Source organism: Triticum aestivum, chromosome 6A, assembly GCF_018294505.1.
Source record: "Triticum aestivum cultivar Chinese Spring chromosome 6A, IWGSC CS RefSeq v2.1, whole genome shotgun sequence".
NCBI lineage: Eukaryota > Viridiplantae > Streptophyta > Magnoliopsida > Poales > Poaceae > Triticum > Triticum aestivum.
Window position 1 is genome coordinate 165,007,007 of NC_057809.1, and position 21,002 is coordinate 165,028,008.

Below are 21,002 nucleotides of genomic sequence, written 5' to 3' on the forward strand. Positions count from 1 at the left end.
GGAGGGAGGAGAGGAGGAGAAAGGAGAGAGCAGGAGGAGGGAAGGAGGGAGGCGGCTTACCGATGAGAAAGGAAGAGGCGGCGACGACAATAGTGGGCGGCGGCGGCGACGCGACGACGACAGCGGGCAGCGACAACGGGGGTTGGACGATGAGAGTGTGAGAGTGAGAGTGATCGGGCCGGCGGGGGAAGAGGATAAGGTAGCATTAGCAGTAGCGTTGGTTCGTCACAAGCGCTACTGCTAAGTTCAGCCCACCGTGTAGACTTAGCGGTAGAGGTTGGCTGGTGGCCCAGTGCTACTGCTATGTCTCTAGTAGTAGCGCTGGTTCCAGCTGACCGCTACTACTATGTGTAGTCCCTGCGGGTGGCCATGGGACTACTTAGCAGTAGCGCTGCAAAAGGTCCCATCGCTACTGCTATTGTTGTACTTGTAGCGTTCGGTGTCAAACAGCGCTGCTACTAAGTATCAGTAGCGTTGTGCCTATAACCAGCGCTACTATTAAATTTCTATCTATAAGCATTTCCTTATTAGTGACGCCTTTCACAAGGAAAACAATTTTCGGCCATTCAAATTATCTTAACTACAGTGCGTAGCAGAAAGTATTCGTTTTCACTATCTCAGTACTGATGATATAGAACCACTGATTTACTGAATATATATAGTCACATGTGCAACCTACTGCAATGTATTGTACACACATGCATGCTACTGCCCTCCTCCGGGCGTTATCTGCGGCAGTTCCAGTATGCCGCCGAACCAGCGCTTGCAGTCGTAGACGGTGCAGAATGTCTGCAGCGCCGTCATGAGCAGCAGCACGACGGCGGCGAGCAGCGTGAGCAGCCTCCACGACCTGAACACGTAGCGCTTGAGAAACCTTCTCGCTTTCACGGCCGCCCTCCGGTTCCGGTGCGCGTTGACGTCCCTGATCACGCCGTCCAGCAGCGGCACCTTGCTCGGCCGCACTGCCCGGCACATCCCGTTCCACATGTCCGCGGCCTCCTTGTCGCTCTTCATGGTGTTGAAGATGATCCCACACTCTCTCAAGATCTTCACGTCCTTGGGGGTGTCGATGATGCCGTTCATCAGCTCCGTGTACCGCGCCAGCACGAGCGGCCCGCGCACGGCGGCCGTCTCGTATGCCACCAGGTTGCGGAGGATCACCTCCGTGTTGCTGTCGAGGTGGAGGACCGGCAGGGTCAGCGTCGCCGTGGCCGCGTCGAAGCCGATCCCTGCCATGCCCTCTGGAGCCGGCATGAACCGCACGCCGCACGCGGCCAGCTGCGCCACCGACGGGATCATGATCTCCTGCGCCAGCGGCGAGTTGATTATGGTGGACAAGTTCACGCCCTTGAGCCGCGCCTCGACGTCCGTCGAAGCCATGAACTTCCCGAGCAGCGGCGCCATCGCCGACAGCAGCGGCACCTTGCGCATGATCATCCCCGGGAGGCTCGAAGCCGCGCTCATCGGCTTGGAGATGAGGTTCTTCTTGATGAACCGCACAGGCACCACGTCGAAGCTGGACACCTGCATGCACGCCTGCTTCACCTTGTCGTAGTCCGGAATCTGCTGCTCGAGCGCGTCGAGGGAGAGAACCTCCTCTGGGACCAGCGGCGGGAGCTCCGCGGCGTCCTCCGCGAAGACGGCCGAGGCGGGCACGAGAAAGTGGTAGAGGAGCTCCAGCAGGTGCGCGTGCTTGGCGATGTCGCCGGCGATGGCAAGCGCGGTGGTCTTGATGGGGCACACCTCCCTGATGAAGCGGTCCAGGACGGCGTGCATGGCGTCGGCGGCGGCCTCCTCGGAGGCGTGGCAGAGCTGGAGCGCGCCCGCGAAGAGGAAGAGCGGGATCTGGTTCTCGAGCATCATGGCGTCGCGCACCATGGCGTTGATCCAGTTGGTGGCGGAGGACACCATGTCGGTGGCCCCGTCGACGTGGTAGCTCTCGAGGAAGTCGAGGAGGAAGCACGTGTCGATGGCCATCATCCATGCCAGCGTCTGCCCATTCAACTCAAGGAACCTACATTCATTGTATTTGTACGTATACATGATCAGTGATAGTATTAACTTTCATGACATCTTATATTGAACGCGCTTTTGCTTTAATAAAACATCAATAATGCTAAACATATAAAGAATGCACGCATGCATGCATCTGTTTCACGCATGCATGCAGGGAAGCATTCACCCGAATATGTCTATGCCTAACTGGTTGCGCGCGCAACTCGAATCGTCTTCGTCGCTGCATCATGTGGATCCGCACGAGCATGCCCCACCTGGTTCCACCCAACAACCCATATCCTTATTTTCTCAGCGCTATACGCGGCACGGCGGCAGGAATACATGTCACATCGTATCTCTCTCGTTCGGCCGTTCCCCACACCTCATTCCTTCTCTCTCTCGTTCCCCATCCTGTGTCTGTCGAATCCGGCTCGCCGCCGGCTCCCTCCTCCCTCGCCATGGCCGTGCATCGCCGGGTTACTCCTCCTCCATGGCCCCCTTCCCTCTCCTGAGACGTGCTTCTCACGGATAGTCGATTGTCCTCCGCCCATGCCCTGCTGCCTCTTTCGCCAGATCCGCCATCGAGGTAAGATGGAGCAGCGTGGTTGCCTCATCGCCATGGTGGGGGGTGGTGAGAGGATGTTGGGCATCAACGAACCACGAGCAGCATCATCACCACCGTGAGCAGCTTGGTTGTGGTCAGATCTAGAGTCCAGCGGCTCGGCGGCAAGGCACAGTGAGGAGTCTAGAGCTCCTCCTCATCTTCCCCGTCGTCTTCCTTGAAAAGTTTAGGTAGCAGTGATTCCTCTCCTTATTTTTTCTTAAACAAGATTTTTATTCTTTTCTCAATCTTTTCAGATGCATCTGGGTTCGCGTGCGATAGTGGCTTCTATCCGATGTATTTTTCATCCAGCAAGTTTAGGAATATTGATTGATCTTATTCTGTTTCCTCTCCTGCAGTTTTGGGATAGAAGACTGCACTTGTTTTGTCCCTCTCCATACTCAGGAAATTTTTTATTGATCTGAATGTGTATCTTGTAATCGTTACCTGAACTAGTGGAAGAAACGAGGACCTTTTTCTAATGCTATCTCTGAACTGTTTGGTCACTGTAATTATTATTGCCTTAGTTTTGTACATGAAACATAATAATTTAGTTTGCAAATATTTCTCAAGAATCATACTAACAATACATGAATATTTTCAGAAAAACTTTATCAAAAAATCCGAAGGACTTAATAAAAATTGAATCAAATAGCATATTTGTACTGAACTTTATGAAAGAAACTCGAAGGACTTTCTAAGATATGAAGAACTTATCTCATTAATTTTAGAAAGTTCTTTAATTGTCTAAGTCAAGTTCTTGGACGGTCAACATAAAGTTCTTTGTTGCTCAGTTGAAGATTTTTATTGAACATGAGGTGACTTTGTTAACACGGTATCCGAACTTTGCCATAAAAATCAAAAGAACTTTAGAGAAAACTTTGCCATGGCTAATAATTACTTTGTATTTTATTAAGTTCTGTGGGATTTCAAATAGAGTTCTCGACACCCATCTAAAAATTCCCTTGTTATTATCCAGTAACTAATTTCATTGGTTTTTTTTCTGACAATAAGTTTCTGACAATAAACTATTAATCACAGATAGTTAGACACACGATTAATCATTCATTAAGCATGTAATTTAATGGTCCATTAGCCATCGAAGCCCATCTGTCTCTCGCGTAGCTGTAGTTTAAAATTGAAATTGTACAGTGGAAACAGAGAGATTCCTTGTGCCAGTCTGGTGTTGATTTGACGCTAGATGTATATGCAATACGGGGGAGAGAGAATGTCATAAGAAAAACTCATATACACTAGAATACAGGGAATCTTTGTGGGACCTGCCTGCATGTTGATTTGACGTGCATGCTAGATATGTGGAAGAGATATGCGTTGGGCACGCAATGCGTTAGAAAAAATCCATGCCCACATTCACCCATGCAATATGGAATATGCATCCAATGAATGCACGCTTCTTTGGTCATGCAGTGGCTGGAAAGAGACGGACGCAAGGAAGGAATCCCGAGTTCAAGACTTTTGCCGCCTTCTATGAAAATAAGATGCACCTTTGAAGTACTCTCGCCAAAAAAAAATCCCAACTCAAATGCTCCTTCATAAATAGTAAAATCGAAACAAATAAAAAAATTCAAAAGATTTTCAATTTTCTTTTGAAGGCAAACATTGCTTAGTTTCCTTCCTCATTGCAATTTTTTTTGTGATTCCAAATCACGTTCATGGAGGTCTAGGTAAAAATAACAAAATCAACATTCCAAATTGCTTTTAAAATTAGTCCTTTTGGAACGACATTTTTTTTTCAACCAGAGCATTGGGAATGTTTTCTTCATGAATTTAACTAACCACTTTACTTGGTTCTATTTCTAATTATGAATTTAACTAAATCAGTTGCTCGTCGTTTTAGTTGTTGTATTTACCTTGCTAGCACACAAATAATTTCTTGCGTTTATCTTGCATATAATTTGTTGCTTATGTATAAAGCTTGCAATGACATCTTACCTCTCTTATAGGTTCAAAAGACTCCCGGAAAATCAATATGAAACAAAAAAAATTGCAATGAAAACAGAACAAAGCTCAGAGAAAAAATTACGACCATGCTAAAAAAACTGCAATGTGGTTTACGTTATTAGGTTCATGGAACAAGTCAAAAAAATTAATAGGCTATCCGAGTTATTGACAAGCATGGTGCATCAGATTGAAGAAACTGAAATAAACACAAAAATCAAGAATCCTAATGAGATCATGATTCAAAAATTTGATAGATGTTGCAACTATATACGGCTGCCTCAGTTTGATTTTATTGATTGACTAAACATAGTGCATTAGATTGAAGAAACTGAAACAAATATAAACATCTAGAATCCTAATGAGATGATGATAGTCATAGATTTGGTAAACGATGTAGGTGTGGAGTGGCTGTGACAACATTCACACTGAGTCAGGAGCGACCACCTACGGTCGGGGCAGTGGTCAATGATGGGAACATCTACCATCGACCGGCTAGTGACATCCCGGTCTAGCGCAAAGTACAAGCTAGCATGATTATTGGACGATCCGTCTTCAACATAATGGCTAGAACATTGTTTCATGTCTGGTGTGAAAACTCTTGTTTTGGCCTTGATTGGTTGGGCTCAGCAGCGATGAACTTATGTCATTACCTTGTTGAAAGTGTTGTCTCCTTGCATGTGTGTTGGCATTCAGTGATTGGTCTCGCCAAATAGGATAAAAATCCTTGTCTTGGACGTTTTTGGCCGGATATGGCAAGGGTGGCACGAGGGCGCTTAATTACTTCCTCTTGAAGACGTTGTTGCGCAAAAAGTAGTGTAGTAGATGTTTGTTTCATTTATGTTGTAGTATTCAATCATAGTTGCAATTGTTCAATACTCTGATTAATTATTAATAAAATGAATGTATGCATCGTAATGATGCAGGCAGGAGGTTTAACCTACTTTCCAAAAAAAAAGTGCCACTGCCATTTTGTTTTTGGGTGGCTAGCTTGCAGAAGTAACTGGATAATGCTAGTTAAACATTGAAAGTATTATGTTCTGTCTGTGTATACGTCCATGTCGTCAGTTTGAATGGTATTTATTATTATTATTTTATTGTTTGGGAGTGCAAGTTGCAATCCTCTATATAAAAAAAGGTTCCTATTTTATATTTGCCTATCAAATAGTACAACGCTAGATTACAGAATATCATTGAGGATAAGTGTTTCGTGAAAGCTACATGACACCGATTTTGTGATCGCCTGCCGGAAATGTCAAATTACTGTGCTTATCATTGCGTTGTCAAGTTCTCAGCAGCATGCCTTTAAGAAACATTCAAAGCAAAAGTAGACCCTCACTTGGCATTTCAATTTCAGGCAGCACAAGAGAAGATAGCACTCATGTCTGAAGTTTAAAACTCATGCATGGTTCTTAAATAACACAGAATAATAACGCAGAGAATTAATTTGGCGAGTGCTTGATTATAAAAGATAACCCCTAAGAGAGATGAGGCAGATGGATGTGTATAATTAGGGCCGGACCAAAAGCTTGTAGCTCACGAGCTTAATGAACGCTCGGTAGCTTGGTTCATTAAGCTTGCTGCTCACTTTTTTATGAGAAAAAAAGCACATGTTTCAGCTCATTAAACTTAACAAGCTTAATGAGACTAGCTAGTTTTATGAACAGCTCGTTAAGCTCACTGATATACAACAGACCACATTTTTTTTATTATAAGTGGCAACATTTTTTGGCACCTCAACATATCTATTCCATCTACTCAATCCGACCTAGCCCATGGGAGACAATCCCAATTCTTGTTAACAAGTACTTACGAGCGCTCGCGAGCTTAATGAGGTTAGAACGGACAGAGCAATCAGAGATTTTTTTGCTTGTTAATTTTAACGAGCTTAACGAGTCGAGTCTTAACGAGCACAAGTTTAATGAGCCAACCCTTAATGAGACGAGTAGCTCGTTAGTACAGTTTAATAAAAAGAAAAAGGAAAAAAAAAGTATACGTACGGTACCTGTTGTAGGGGGTCCGGATCATCTCCTGCATCTTGACAAACTTTTGCACGAGGTCGTCGAACCTGCGGTCGCCGGTGAAGAGCTTCCCGGCGCGCTTGGCTGCGGCGAGCTTGTAGCGCTCCATGTCCCTGAGCTCAGTCCGCTGGTAGTGGTAGGGCCCCAGGGCGAAGTGCTGCGGCGAGTACGCCTCGGGCTTGGTCGCCCGCAGCAGCCGCGGCACGTCGAAGACCTTGGCCACGGCGCCCAGCTCCTCCGCCCCGGCCTCCATCCGCCGCCGCACCTGGCTCACCCACCGCGACTGGTGGTCGTCCAGCTCCAGCTCCACGCCGGCGTTCGTGGCAGCCACCCCCACGAACCGCGCCTGCGCCTGCAGCTGCGCCAACGCCATCGAGCTAGCTAGCGCTCGCCGATCTAGATCTCTGCTCTGCTCTTCTCTCCTCCCCTAGCTTAGCTTAGCTGAGCTTAGTCGTTAGTAGCTACTTGGTGCTAGCTAGCTTCTTGCACGATCCGAATTGATCCGATCCGAGCTGTATGTAGCATGCATGTGAGCTGGTTGCCTCCAATGGCTTCTAACTTGATGGAGAGTTAACTAGGTCAATAGGGCATCATGGACTGTGCTGCTGGGTTAGTTGGGTGCTATATAGAGTATGCATGCAAGTGGGTGGGTGGTTGTGTGCGTAATCATGAGTTAAAACCAAGCTAATCAACAGCTATCGTGAAACATGCGCGGAAGTAGATTAGTAGGGTCGTCGTCACCGAGTGAATTTAGAAGAAACGCGCGACAGAGACCGGGGAATTTTAATGCCAGACGATGGATGAGCTTCTTCTTATGCGTACGTGCGTGTTGGCCGCATGCGCGTGGGCATCACGTCATGAATGTCGTCGTGTTAAACAAACGTTTTGTACGTGGTGGGTGTCGGGGAATGATGGTGCCATGAGCATATCTCGGTCGGACGTACGCGCCCAGTTGGTGCAGCTCAATGGAGCCATGATTTTTTTTTTTTTGCGACAATGGAGCCCTGATTATTGACTCAAGTCGGGCCAGCCAGGTTGGATTTGTCCATTAACTAGCAATCATATTTAGGACAGTATAACTGAGCCTAAACCCAGCCCTCTCACGCGCCCTCCATTTTTGGCCGTCCGTTTTAGAGATTAGGGCGTTTCTGGACGTTGGATGTGCTGTGTCTATCAATCTCCAGCGCTGTGAAGAATTCCTGGCCCAGCTGTCCTAATGGGCTGCTGCTCCAGGAGAAAAAACGGAGCCCTCTGGTTAACTGGGTCATTTCTACAGCCCAATTAGCTACCGCCCATGGTCCAGAGTGATCTGTCATTGTCCTTCCGTCCCCGTCTTCAGAAAAAAAGAGCGCTCAACAGAGGAAGAGCGGGTTTGTCGGCCAGATAGGTCATCGCTGACAGAGGGGGTCGATCGAGGCGCGTGTGATGCAGGCGATGTGGTCGATCGGTCCAGCCGATGCGGGCGATCGTCTGCGAGGGGATCGAGTCGTCACGCGAGAGGGGATCCAGCCGATGCCGTCGATCAGGCTCTGATTGAGAAAGCGAGGGGACGCGGGGATGAAGGCCAACGCTTCAGCTAATCAAAACTGCTCCATTGAGACTTGATAGATGCAATCATACTTCAGTTTCTCAGCCAATATTCATGGTGGGTGATCTATATATGCTTCCATCCCTGCCAGTCTTCGCTAACCCTTTCCACTCTCGGTACCACATCTTCCAGCATGTTTCTCGGGTAGGTTTCCTCTTTCCAGTTCATGTATGATTCATTGTTCTTCCAAGCAATTACGTTATCCTGATTTCCTCTCATACAAAAAATTCTACGTACAGGTTATGTTTATGCTGGCTGTACTTGACTGATTTGAGCATATCCTGGAGCTTTGGTACTGGGAATATTTTTGGTCAATATTTCATAATCTAAAATGACGTTCCGATCGACATGTAATTACTCCACACCTTATCCTTACACATTTTACCACCCATGTTTTTAGGCTGCACGATTTCTGTGATGATTGCAAGCGATGGGGATTGCTCGATCCCGATTCAGCATCGAGCACCTGGCCGACGGTACACGCGGACGTCAGGGAAGTTTTGGTTGGGGATCTCTGTTGAGACGTGCTGAGGGTGTGCGTCGCTTTTGCCGGGCAGGTTCTTTCACTTGCACACACCAACTTTCTACATCTACGGAAATCTGAACCGGAAGTTTTTAAACTTGAGTAACTGAATTTTATTTAGCCAAATGAGAATTTTGTCAGTTGTACATATTTTCTTTGATTTTCTTACCCAATTCTCTACGCAGTCATCCCTGACTATCAGGGAGACAATATACAATCTATTGTTACTTACACTGTTAAAGCTAGCAGCAGGAGGTTGTTAATGTCATCAAAACGTGCAACAAGAATCCAAGCCCAATAGAAATCATTTTGTTTGCATTGAACCAAAGTGCAACTACACTGGAGGTATGCTGATTATTTTCTCTAATACATCAAATGCTTCATCTGTCAATTATCTCCAAAAGATATGGCTTCACCGGGTACAGAGTTCGTCTTATTGGTGTCCGCTCCCTATTTTAATCTCTACGGAACCCTCTCCTTAATTATGACATGGTATCCTTTGAGAAGAAAATGTAACACTTTGGTTCTTTGTGGAAGTATCATGAAAAATAATAGGGGGAAATCGATATTTGCATCATGTAGACAAGAACATGTCACAACTAAGAGAGCTTCCCTTCTTTGTCAAAATTTTATTCTTGAGTTTATTGTCAATGAAAATTGTCTTCTTACAGGAATCCTTCATGCTGCAATCTAATTATCTCTGAAATACCAATATGGTGTTTTTATCAATTTGATCAGTCCAACGACATAGTATTTTTACTTTCAGAAATGTGTGTTGTGATGTATTTCTATTTACTTTATGCTTATTTCCCTTATTCCCTATTTGTAGGAAACAATACTAAGTTGAATGGCAAGAAAACAAAGCATGCACTATTATTCAGAATGGAGGTCCCCTTGACCCTTAAATCTTTAGATGAGTGTGTTCAATATTTTCCGGGCCTTTCATTTCTGGAATGTTCTTTTTCTTACATTATATTTTAGAATAAACAGTTGTTACATTTCCTTGGGATTCATGCAAGTTTAATGCTTGAAGTGGTCTACATTTTTGCAGTTAATGTTCAAGGCACCCTTTTGTGTATTAATACTTCCATTTCAATATCCATGCCATTTTGGCTAGCTGAAAGCCGATAGTGTTTGCTCCATGGAGAAGTTCCTTCTGCTTTTTTGGATCAGCAGACACCACAACTAATTGTGTGCATTCTTTTGGATAGCTTGCTATTGATTAGACTCAGTTCGAGTACTTTATGCAAGTTTTATATATGACAGTTAAGATGTTGGCTGACTTCTTTTTGGCAGCTCTGCATGTGTTGAAATTCACGTATTGAAGTCGAAGCTGTAGTATGAATATATTAATTAGCGAGTACTACTTAACATGCACTGTGTTATATGTAAATTGGTTGCGTACCATGTTGAGAACTTGCTTTCTTGGTTCAGGATTTCTTTTCTGGTTCTTTTTCTAAGGATAAAACTATTGAGATGCAGTCGTGAATTTTGCCTCTAATATTTCTACCATAATTTCATCAAGATGGACGCACGCCGCAATACACATCGTTATTTTCTCTACCAGCATGCTCTTGTTCTGTGTGACTAGGTGTCCAAAACATTGTCGTCTTAGTTCTGGCCAAGGCTATTCATATCATTGTATTAAATCACCTTTCTTTCCTCTAATGTTGTATTGCAGGGTTCAAGGATTCCTGATAAGTGACCAATGTTCAGTGAAACTGTTGTATGCTCTCGAGGAAAGTGGTGCTAAAAATCAAGTGTATTGCTCAATCATGAGCCATTAATTATATTAACCATGTTATATGTTTTCTGATTTCTTCGCTCAAAAGGTCATCGATTGCTGAATGTGTCGTCAATGCTACACTGCTTTAAGATATGAAATTCTATATATTAATAAATACAGACAAAAGAATTCCACAACCCCGGTTATTCTTTTAGCAGTACAACTTTGGGTTTGCGACCTATTGTCAGAGTGATAAAGTATATGACATCATCCATAAGGTTTGTCACCTTGATAAAGCAATATTATGTGTCCAGCACATCTAGGAACTTGAATATTTGAATTAAAGACATCACACGAAAGACTTTGGGCTTTTTCAACTGGATGCTATTAGTAACGGGTATTCATCTCTTACTACTTGAAAAAACATATACAACTATCTGTGTAAACTACTACCATTTTGTTGTAAAAATAGATGGGCGCGGCAACGCGGGCCATCAATGATCTAGTTATATGGATAACCCAACTGATCATCTAGAAGACGGGAAGAATTAACTATGGGAAAACATACATCGGGGCCGGGGTTAACAAAAGATGAATATGGAGATTGAGTTTAGCAATTCCCCAAGTGCAAGTGTTTGTAGTCATCGTTGGATGGTCTATGGACCTGAATGTAATTTTTACTTCTGACGTCATTTGTACTATACTACCTTAACAGTTGATGAATATATTGAAAGTTTCCCGCAATTTTTTCCCATGCGTTCCTGAACCAAACTGGTCTGCAGCGATGGCTTGGCCAACTTAGAGGAACTCTACCTGATCTCCTAAATTTTAGAGTAAACGGCCGAACCCTAAAATTTAACGGAGCAAAAAAAAATAGTGGCACATAAACACAAATCAGTGCTATCATCACCCCAATGTCTATCTTTGGGTTCAGGTTAGGGTGGTGGTGGGGCGGTGGTGTGGGGATTCGCCGGAGAAAAAGCTCAGTGTGCATGGGAGGGGGGGGGGGGGGTTAAAGGGATGGCCGGGGCGGCGGAGGACTGGCGATGGAGAGTGGTTCCAGGGAGGGCGGGGCAGTGAGGTGGCGCGGGAGCGCTGGCGGTTAGGCCGGTGTTGGCTGGCGACTCAAAGAAGGAGATGCGTCGAGAGGTTGAATAAAGACCGTGGGCCATTGATTTTCAAGAATCAGCTGACCTCAAAAAAATTCAACTGACTGATTTCTAGCCACGTCCAAACAAAATTTAGTGCTAGTTCAAAATATTTAATAGAAAAGTAGTACGTAAAACATACTAAACGAAGTTCGAAATTAAGATTAGAACTTTAAACTAATCACTAGTCCGATTTTTTCTCCACCTCCTTCTAGTCTGCCTTGCTCAGCCCGCCGATCATAGGGTTGGGGTTGTCGTCGTCACTGGGGAGGTTGATGACCTCTGTTTTCCCTGCTGCGTACTCGTACAGACGGCGCTCTGCCTCGACACATGCCGAGTAGCGGTGGCGGAGCTCCACCACAATACGCTCATGGACCTCCCGGTCTTCCTGCCTCTCACGTCGGGTGGCCACATGGGGGTCCACCAACTCCAATGGCGTCAGGCCGCCGAGGAAGTTGCGCTTCCTGGCGGCGCCGTACAGATTCACCGACTGAATGCCTATGTGTGCGCTACCTGCTGATCAGAGTGGAAGGAGCCAAGCCAATGGCGCTTGTTGGTGTCGCGGTCGTAAATCTCGTTCACCCACGCACCCACGCGCACTGCCGCACACCGATGTAATTCGGCTCCGGTGGCAGCGGAGGTAGGACGTCAAGGATGTGGGATGCGCCAAGGGAGGAGGATGCGCCGGCGCGGCGTGGATCCATGGGCCGAGCGCTGCGGATGGGCGACGGGGAGCGGCGGCGGTCGGATCTGGTCATTGTCGCCGGCGGTTGGAGCGGACGTGGGAGATGTTGGGGTTTCGCGGGCGTGGGTTGGCCAGGAGGGGAGGACAGTGGATTGGGCGACAGAGGCAGTTGTAAGTGAGGGAGATGGAGTGGAGATTTTTTTACTCAGCGGTCACGAGGTCGAGTATATTTAAGCATCGGCGGCACTGGGAGTAGATTTGTTACTCCACCAAATGCTTTAGGGCTTCGGCTCGTTCCGGTTTAGTGGAGAAAAACCTGACTTTTACTCCTCCAGTCAGTTATAGGGGGTCGGTTAGTGTTTCTCTTAGAGCATATCTAATAGGTGCCCTCTAACCAGGGCCGGTCCTGGTATTTCGAGGGCGGGGTGAAAATAAAACCCAAGGCCCTTTAATATAAACATAAATAATACCATGTTCAAGGCAAAAACTTCATCAGAGATACTAATTTCTGTGTCGCCTATGATTTCGCAAAAAAAAAATGTCGCCAAGGAGGGGGGGGGGGGGGGGATGATTTTGGCAGCTTTTTTCCCCACCGTGTACAACATGAAACAGGTACATAACTTCCTGTTGAACATCCTGATTTTTCTTTTTTGCCAACCAATATGTAGTTGGATGGTTAGAGGACAGTGGTATCCCCAGCCCACCGTGGTTCAAGTTCTGGTGCTCGCATTTATCCTAAATTTATTTTAGTATATTCGATGATGTGCGTTCAGTGGGAGGAGACTTTCCCGGCGATTAAAAGGCACATATAGTGACTTCATAAAATCTCAAGATGATGTGTCGGCTTAGCCTGCCGGGGGTGCTCATAGGAATAAGGTGTGTGTGCGCGCGTTCATAGGGGTCATTGTATGTGTGTATATACGAGTGCTTGCGTCTATATTCTGTTAAAAAAACATCCTGATTTTCTTGTTTTCTTGATTTGATAAAGTGGATCAACATTTTATAGCCTAGAAATTTGTATATGGCGTGCTTTGGAGTTTAAATTAAAGGGAGAATCCAAGCTATGCTTGTATATAAAACTACTCCCTCATGGTGAGAGGTCCGTCCCCACGTGGTAACGGTTTTGTTTCGTCCGGCGATTGCGGATGCGATTGGACTCCTTCATGTCTTCCCCAGCGGCTGTGGTCGTCTCCCGATCTCGTCGCCGGTCCTGCTCTCTGGGATCTCGTTCCAGCGAGCGCGGGCTCCCTGTGCGACTCCTCCATCCCCACTAAAGGCCTTTCTCGTGTCTCCTAGGGCACGGGATCGTAAAACACACACCTAGGGTTTCCAGGTCCAGTTTCTGTTAGCCGCCGCCATGGAGAGAGTGGAGGGTTTGATGGAGAAGTTGCAGCTCTCAAAGAAGGAACAGAAGGGGGTGAAGATCCGTTGGGCGTCCAAGGAGAAGATGGCGTACATGGAGATCCAGGCTGTGGGGAAGGTCCTGTCGGAGAGACCGGCGCACCCCGACGCGATCTGCTTGTCGTTGGGGCGCTGCTGGTGCCCGCTGAAGGGGGTGGCACCCCGACGTGATGGTGGACTTTGTGCCTACCAAGCGGATTGATCAGTATGTGTTTGAGGAGGTGCCAATTTGGTTTAGGGTGTTTGGGTTGCCGTTAGGAAAGATGGGTGAGGACACGGCGGAAGACATTGGAAATCTGGTGGGGAAGTTTGTGGAGATGGATACATGGGTAGACGGGTCGGCCATGGGTAGGTTCTTGAGGATAAAGGTGCGTATGCCGATCAATAAGCCTCTAATGAGGGGCGTTTATCTGGATGAGGAGGCGGAGAGTGATGAAGAGAACGGTGTCAAGCAGATTCTGGGTGAGGAGGAGGAGCGGCCATTCTGTCGCTTTGAGTTCGAGTACCTACCAGACTTCTGTTACATCTGTGGTATGCTAGGGCATGTTGACAAAGGGTGCTCGGTGAAGCTCAAGAAGGGAGAGAAAGCACAGTTTGGAAGATGGCTGAAAGCGGATATGGGTAGACGCCAGGGTGGTGAGGAAGGAAGGAGTTGGAGGAACCCCTCAAATGGTAGCGGGAGTGGTTTGGGGGGAAGCAGGGCGTATGGGTTTGGCAGGCCGGGGGCAAGGCGCGCAGCGATAGTTCCTCATGGCGCAAATCTGACCACCAGCAGGTCGAAGGGAAGACGGGAGAGGAGGAGGAGGCATCCCCAATAAGCTAAACTTTGGAGGCATCCCGGAGAATGCTGACAAGAAGACTGTTGGAGGAATGAGTGCTATGAAGGTGGTGGAGGTGGTGCAAGATGGGGGCAGCCATGCCAATTCCATGGCTGTGGAGGAACTGAAGGGGGGGAGGAGATTGGGTCATCTAGTCCTGTGGGAGGAAAGAAGGGAAGGAAGGAGGGGTACACCCCAAAGAAGTACAAGAAGTACAAGAAGGTTAGAAGGGAGAACAGGGCGTTAGGGAGTGGCGACGGGCTTGGAGCTAGGGTTCTTGGGCAGAAGAGGAATGCTGAAGAGGAGGGTGAATATGCAGCTACTAAAAGGGGAAGAGTGATCACGGAAGGGGGGGGTCCAGGAGAAGGGGCATGAGGCAAACAACTCCACCATTTCATTGGCCGGGCTGCAAGAGCAGCCCCGCCGGGCGCAATGAGGATCGTTAGCTGGAACTACCGGGGGCTCGGGAACAGCCCGGCAGTTCGTGGCTGATACGTCTCCGTCGTATCTACTTTTCCAAACACTTTTGCCCTTGTTTTGGACTCTAACTTGTATGATTTGAATGGAACTAACCCGGAGTGACGCTGTTTTCAGCAGAATTGCCATGATGTTGTTTTATGTGCAGAAAACAAAAGTTCTCGGAATGACCTGAAACTCCACAGAATATCTTACAATAAATAATAAAAAATCCTCACCAAAGATGAAGACCAGGGGGCCCACACCCTTGCCACGAGGGTGGCCTAGGGCGCGCCCCCTACCTCGTGCGCCCCCTGGAGATCTCCCGACTCCAACTCCAACTCTATATAACTGCTTTCAGGGAGAAAAAAATAAGAGAGAAGAAATCATCATGTTTTACGATACGGAGCCGCCGCCAAGCCCTAAAACCTCTCGGGAGGGCTGGTCTGGAGTCCGTTCGGGGCTCCGGAGAGGGGGATTCGTCACCGCCATCATCATCAACCATCCTCCATCACCAATTTCATGATGTTCACCACCATGCGTGAGTAATTCCATCGTAGGCTTGCTGGATGGTGATGGGTTGGATGAGATTTATCATGTAATCGAGTTAGTTTTGTTAGGGTTTGATCCCTAGTATCCACTATGTTCTGAGATTGATGTTGCTATGACTTTGCTATGCTTAATGCTTGTCACTAGGGCCCGAGTGCCATGATTTCAGATCTGAACCTATTATGTTTTCATCAATATATGAGTGTTCTAGATCCTATATTGCAAGTCTATAGTCACCTATTATGTGTTATGATCCGTTAACCCCGAAGTGACAATAATCGGGATACTTACCGGTGATGACCGTAGTTTGAGGAGTTCATGTATTCAGTATGTGCTAATGCTTTGTTCCGGTTCTATATTAAAAGGAGGCCTTAATATCCCTTAGTTTCCATTAGGACCCCGCTGCCACGGGAGGGTAGGACAAAAGGTGTCATGCAAGTTCTTTTCCATAAGCACGTATAACTATATTCGGAATACATGCCTACATTACATTGACGAGTTGGAGCTAGTTCTGTGTCACCCTATGTTATGATTGTTACATGATGAACCACATCCGCCATAATTATCCATCATTGATCCAATGCCTACGAGCTTTCCATATACTGGTTTAAGCTTATTTACTTTCTCGTTGCTATTGTTACAATCACTACAAAATACCAAAAACATTACTTTGCTTTCGTTACTCTTTTGTTACCGTTACCATCACTACCATATTACTTTGCTACTAAACACTTTACTGCAGATACTAAGTTTCCAGGTGTGGTTGAATTGACAACTCAGCTGCTAATACTTGAGAATATTCTTTGGCTCCCCTTGTGTCGAATCAATAAATTTGGGTTGAATACTCTACCCTCGAAAGCTGTTGCGATCCCCTATACTTGTGGGTTATCAAGACTAATTTCTGACGCCATTGCGGGGGAGCATAGCTCTATTCTTTGAGTCACTTGGGATTTATATCTGCTGGACACTATGAAGAACTTGAAGGACGCTAAGACAACAATTTATCCCTTAACTACGAGGGGAGGTAAGAAACTGCCATCTAGCTCTGCACTTGATTCACCTTCTGTTATGAGTAAGCTTGCGACTCCTAAACCTGCTTCTGCTATTCGTTCTGATATGTCGCATGTTATTGATGATGCTACTTCTGTTATACATGATACTTATGATGAAACTGTCTCTATGCCTGATACTACTATGCCACTTAGTGATTTTCTCGAGGAACGACTTGCTAGGGCTAGAGAGATTGAAAATATTGAATCTGATTATGAGGATAAAAGTGATGATGAAGAATCACTTGTTATTCCTGAGGGTTATTTATTTGATCAAGAAGCTTCTTTAGCTATTTTAGCTTGCAAAGATAGATACGAACTCAAAAAGTTATTAGCTAAATGGAGTAAGCAATCTCTAAATGCTAGAATGAAACCTGACCCTGCTTTTGCTACTTCAACTATATTTGTTACTGATAAGGATTATGAATTCTCTGTTGATCCTGATATAATTACTTTGGTTGAATCTGATCCTTTTCATGGCTATGAATCTGAAACTGTTGTGGCACATCTTACTAAATTAAATGATATAGCCACCCTGTTCACTAATGATGAGAGATCTCGCTACTTTTATATCCTTAAAATATTTCCGTTCTCATTAAAGGGTGATGCTAAGATATGGTTTAATTCTCTTAATCCTGGTTGTGTGCGTAGTCCCCAGGATATGATCTATTACTTCTCTGCTAAATATTTCCCTGCTCATAAGAAACAAGCTGCTTTAAAGGAAATATACAACTTTGTGCAAATTAAAGAAGAGAGTCTCCCACAAGCTTGGGGGAGGCTTCTCAAGTTACTTAATGCTTTGCCTGATCACCCTCTTAAGAAAAATGAAATACTTGATATCTTTTACAATGGACTAACCGATGCTTCCAGAGATTACCTGGATAGTTGTGCTGGTTCTCTTTTCAGGGAAAGAACACCGGATGAAGCTGAAATCTTATTGAATAATATGTTGACAAATGAAAATAATTGGGCACCTCCTGGGCCAGCTCCTGCTCCAATTAATGATCCTATTCCTAAACCAACCCCGAAGAAGAGAGGTATCCTATTTCTCAGTCCCGAAGATATGCAAGAGGCAAAGAAATCTATGAAAGAAAAAGGTATTAAAGATGAAGATGTTAAGAATTTACCTCCTATTGAAGAAATACATGGTCTTAATTTACCGCCTGCCGAAGAAACATATGATCTTGATCCTTTACTTATTGAAGAACCTCCAGACCTCGATAACCCGACACAGGTAGTAAAGGTAAATTCTCTCTATAGATATGATAAAGCTGAAATCCCATTTACTAAAATTGCTAGCCCATGCTTAGATGAGTTTGATAAATTTATGGCTAAGCAAGAAGACTTTAATGCTTATTTTGGTAGACAATTAATATACAATTCAAATATGCTTGGACACTTGGGTGATTATATGGCTAATGCCAAAGGTGAACTTAAACTTATTAGTAAACATGCTTCCATGGTTACCACTCAAGTAGAACAAGTACTTAAAGCTCAAAAGGAATTGCTCAATGAGATGAATAGTAAGAAAAATAATTATGTTGTTAAAGTGGCTACTAGAACTGGTAAAATGACTCAGGAACCTTTGTATCCTGAAGGCCACCCTAAGAGAATTGAGTAAGATTCTCAGAGAAATAAAATTGATGCACCTAGTTCTTCTAAAAGGAAGAAAAAGAAAAATGATAATCTGTGCAAACTTCTAGTGAACCTATTGCTGAACCACCTGATAATCCAAATGATATCTCTATGTCTGATGCTAAAACACAATCTGGCAATGAACATGAACCTAATGAAAATTTTAATGATGATGTTCATAATAATGCTCAACCTAGTAATGATAATGATGTAGAAATTGAACCTGCTGTTGATCTTGATAACCCAGAATCAAATAATCAACGTTGTGATAAGAAAGACTTTGTTGCTAGGAACCATGGTAAAGAAAGAGAGCCTTGGGTTCAAAAACCCATGCCCTTTCCTCCCAACCCATCCAAGAAAAAGGATGATGAGGATTTTGAGCGCTTTGCTGAAATGATTAGACCTATCTTTTTGCTATGCGATTAACTGATATGCTCAAAACCAATCCTTATGCTAAGTACATGAAATATATTATTACAAATAAAAGAAAGATACCGGAAGCTGAAATTTCCAGCATGCTTGCTAATTATACTTTTAAGGGTGGAATACCAAAAAACTTGGAGATCCAGGAGTACCTACTTGACCATGCTCCATTAAAAGAAACTATGTTAAAACTGCTTTATGTGATCTTGGAGCCGGTGTTAGTGTTATGCCTCTCTCTTTATATCGTAGACTTGACTTGAATAAGTTGACACCTACTGAAATATCTTTGCAAATGGCTGATAAATCAACTGCTATACCTGTCGGTATTTATGAGGATGTGCCTGTTGTGGTTGCAAACGTTACTATTTTAATGGACTTTGTTATTCTTGATATTCCCGAGGACGATAGTATGTCTATTATTCTTGGAAGACCTTTTCTTAATACTGCAGGGGCTGTTATTGATTGCACTAAAGGCAATGTTGAAAGTGCATTATATCGACTAGAGGGGGGGTGAATAGGCGATTTTTATGAAAGTCTTCAAAACGTGGAAGTTATGAAGACAAACGATAGAAATAAACCTATTACCCTGCAGCAGAAGGTAGACTACACTAGGCAAGCCATAGTCAAGTATTCAATAGAGTGAAAGCACAATGACTAATAGCAGCAATGTAGTAAGGATTAGGTAGGAAGATATTGTGAAGCCACACAGAACACGCAGTCACTCAGTGAAGACAAAAGATAGTGCGAACATACAATGACTTCACAAGGAGTAACAGTAAGTAAAGGGAAGGGAAGATGAAACCAGTGACTCGCTGAAGACAATGATTTGTTGGACCAGTTCCAATTGCTGTGACAACTGTACGTCTGGTTAGGGCGGCTAGGTATTAAACCTTAGGACACACAGTCCCGGACACCTAGTCCTGAACACGCAGCTCAGGACACTCAGTCCTCACCGTATTCCCCTTGAGCTAAGGTCACACAGACCTCGCCCAATCACTCTGGTAAGTCTTCAAGGTAGACTCCCAAACCTTCACAGACTTCGTTCACCGGCAATCCACAATGTCTCTTGGATGCTCAGAACGCGACGCCTAACCGGCTGGAGGATGCACAGTCCTCAAGTGTAATAAGTCTTCAGATCACACAGACAAGAAGACTTAAGTGATGCCTAATTCTCTTTGGCTCTGGGTGGTTAGGGCTTTATCCTCGCAAGGAATTCTCTCTCAAAGGCTTCGAGGTGGGTTGCTCTCAAATGACAAAAGCCGTACTCTGAATCTGAGCAGCCAACCGTTTATGGTTGTAGGGGGTGGGCTATTTATAGCCACTTGGCAACCCGACCTGATTTGTCCGAAATGACCCTGGGTCACTAAGGAACTGACACGTGTTCCAACGGTTAAATTTTAAACTCACACGGCAACTTTACTTGGGCTTCAAGCAAAGCTGACTTTCCTGACTCTGGACAAGATTCGCTCTCAAAGTCTTCACTCGAAGACATAGGTTTTGTTTAAGCATCACTTCAGTCATTCTGACTGGTTCTCTTGGACCCCACTTAACAGTACGGTGGTTCCTATGACTCAACACAGAAGAAAGAGAACTACGAAAGACCTAAGTCTTCGAGCTCCATAGGCTTCATGTGGTGTCTTCTCTTGTCATAGTCTTCAATGTGAGTATCTTCATATACCACCTTTGACTTCAATGTCTTCATACATTTTTAGGGGTCATCTCTAGTAGGAAAACCGAATCAATGAGGGACTTCTACCTGTGTTATCCTGCAATTCTCACAAACACATTAGTCCCTCAACTAGGTTTGTCGTGAATACTCCAAAACCAACTAGGGGTGGCACTAGATGCACTTACAATCTCCCCCTTTTTGGTGATTGATGACAAACTAGTTGAAGTTTTCAACAGGGAATATAATCTGTGAAATTGTAAAGGATAAGGAATTGTCTTCATAAGTTGCAAGGGCTCCCCCTGAAGATGTGCATATAAGTAATTTGCTTTTGGAATGCAAATGCACATGGCAGGTTGTATTTGTGGAGATCCACTTCAACTTATGATGACAATCCACTATGCATGTGAAAGTATATGAAGATAATGACATGCATAATGGAAAATGGACGTCTGCAGAATGATCTAAGTGCAGAATTTATCGTCGCACATGCAGAATTTATCATCGCAACACAAGGTGGCAAATAAGTAGTAGACGACCATCGAGTTTAAGTGTTACAACTCAAAGAACCAAATGTAGCAAAACGAGAGTTGTAAGCACAAAGCAAAATATAAAGCACCCGCCCATATGGACCCGCTTGAAGACTATCAACCTCATATGCTTCTCCCCCTTTTGTCAGTAAGGACCAAAAAGGTTTGAAGACAAAGAGCATCTACTCGTTCCCATGAGGAGTAGGTGAAGCAGCAGGGTCGTTGGTTG

General features: G+C 45.0%; 1 protein-coding gene and 1 long non-coding RNA gene across 2 annotated transcripts; one reads left to right on the plus strand and one right to left on the minus strand.

Moving 5' to 3' along the window:
* Window positions 1-645: 645 nt before the first annotated feature.
* Window positions 646-7,145, minus strand: LOC123130511 (putative UPF0481 protein At3g02645). The gene is made up of 2 exons (XM_044550395.1): window positions 6,561-7,145; window positions 646-2,014 (listed from the first exon to the last, which is right to left on the minus strand). Exons 1-2 carry the CDS (start codon window positions 6,947-6,949, stop codon window positions 706-708), a joined length of 1,698 nt encoding a protein of 565 aa, XP_044406330.1. The 5' UTR covers window positions 6,950-7,145; the 3' UTR covers window positions 646-705.
* An 819-nt stretch (window positions 7,146-7,964) lies between these two features.
* On the plus strand, window positions 7,965-10,543 carry LOC123130512 (uncharacterized). Its single transcript, XR_006463856.1, has 3 exons — window positions 7,965-8,308; window positions 8,404-8,456; window positions 8,565-10,543. It is a non-coding gene; the product is annotated as an uncharacterized lncRNA (long non-coding RNA).
* The last annotated feature ends 10,459 nt before the right edge of the window (window positions 10,544-21,002 follow it).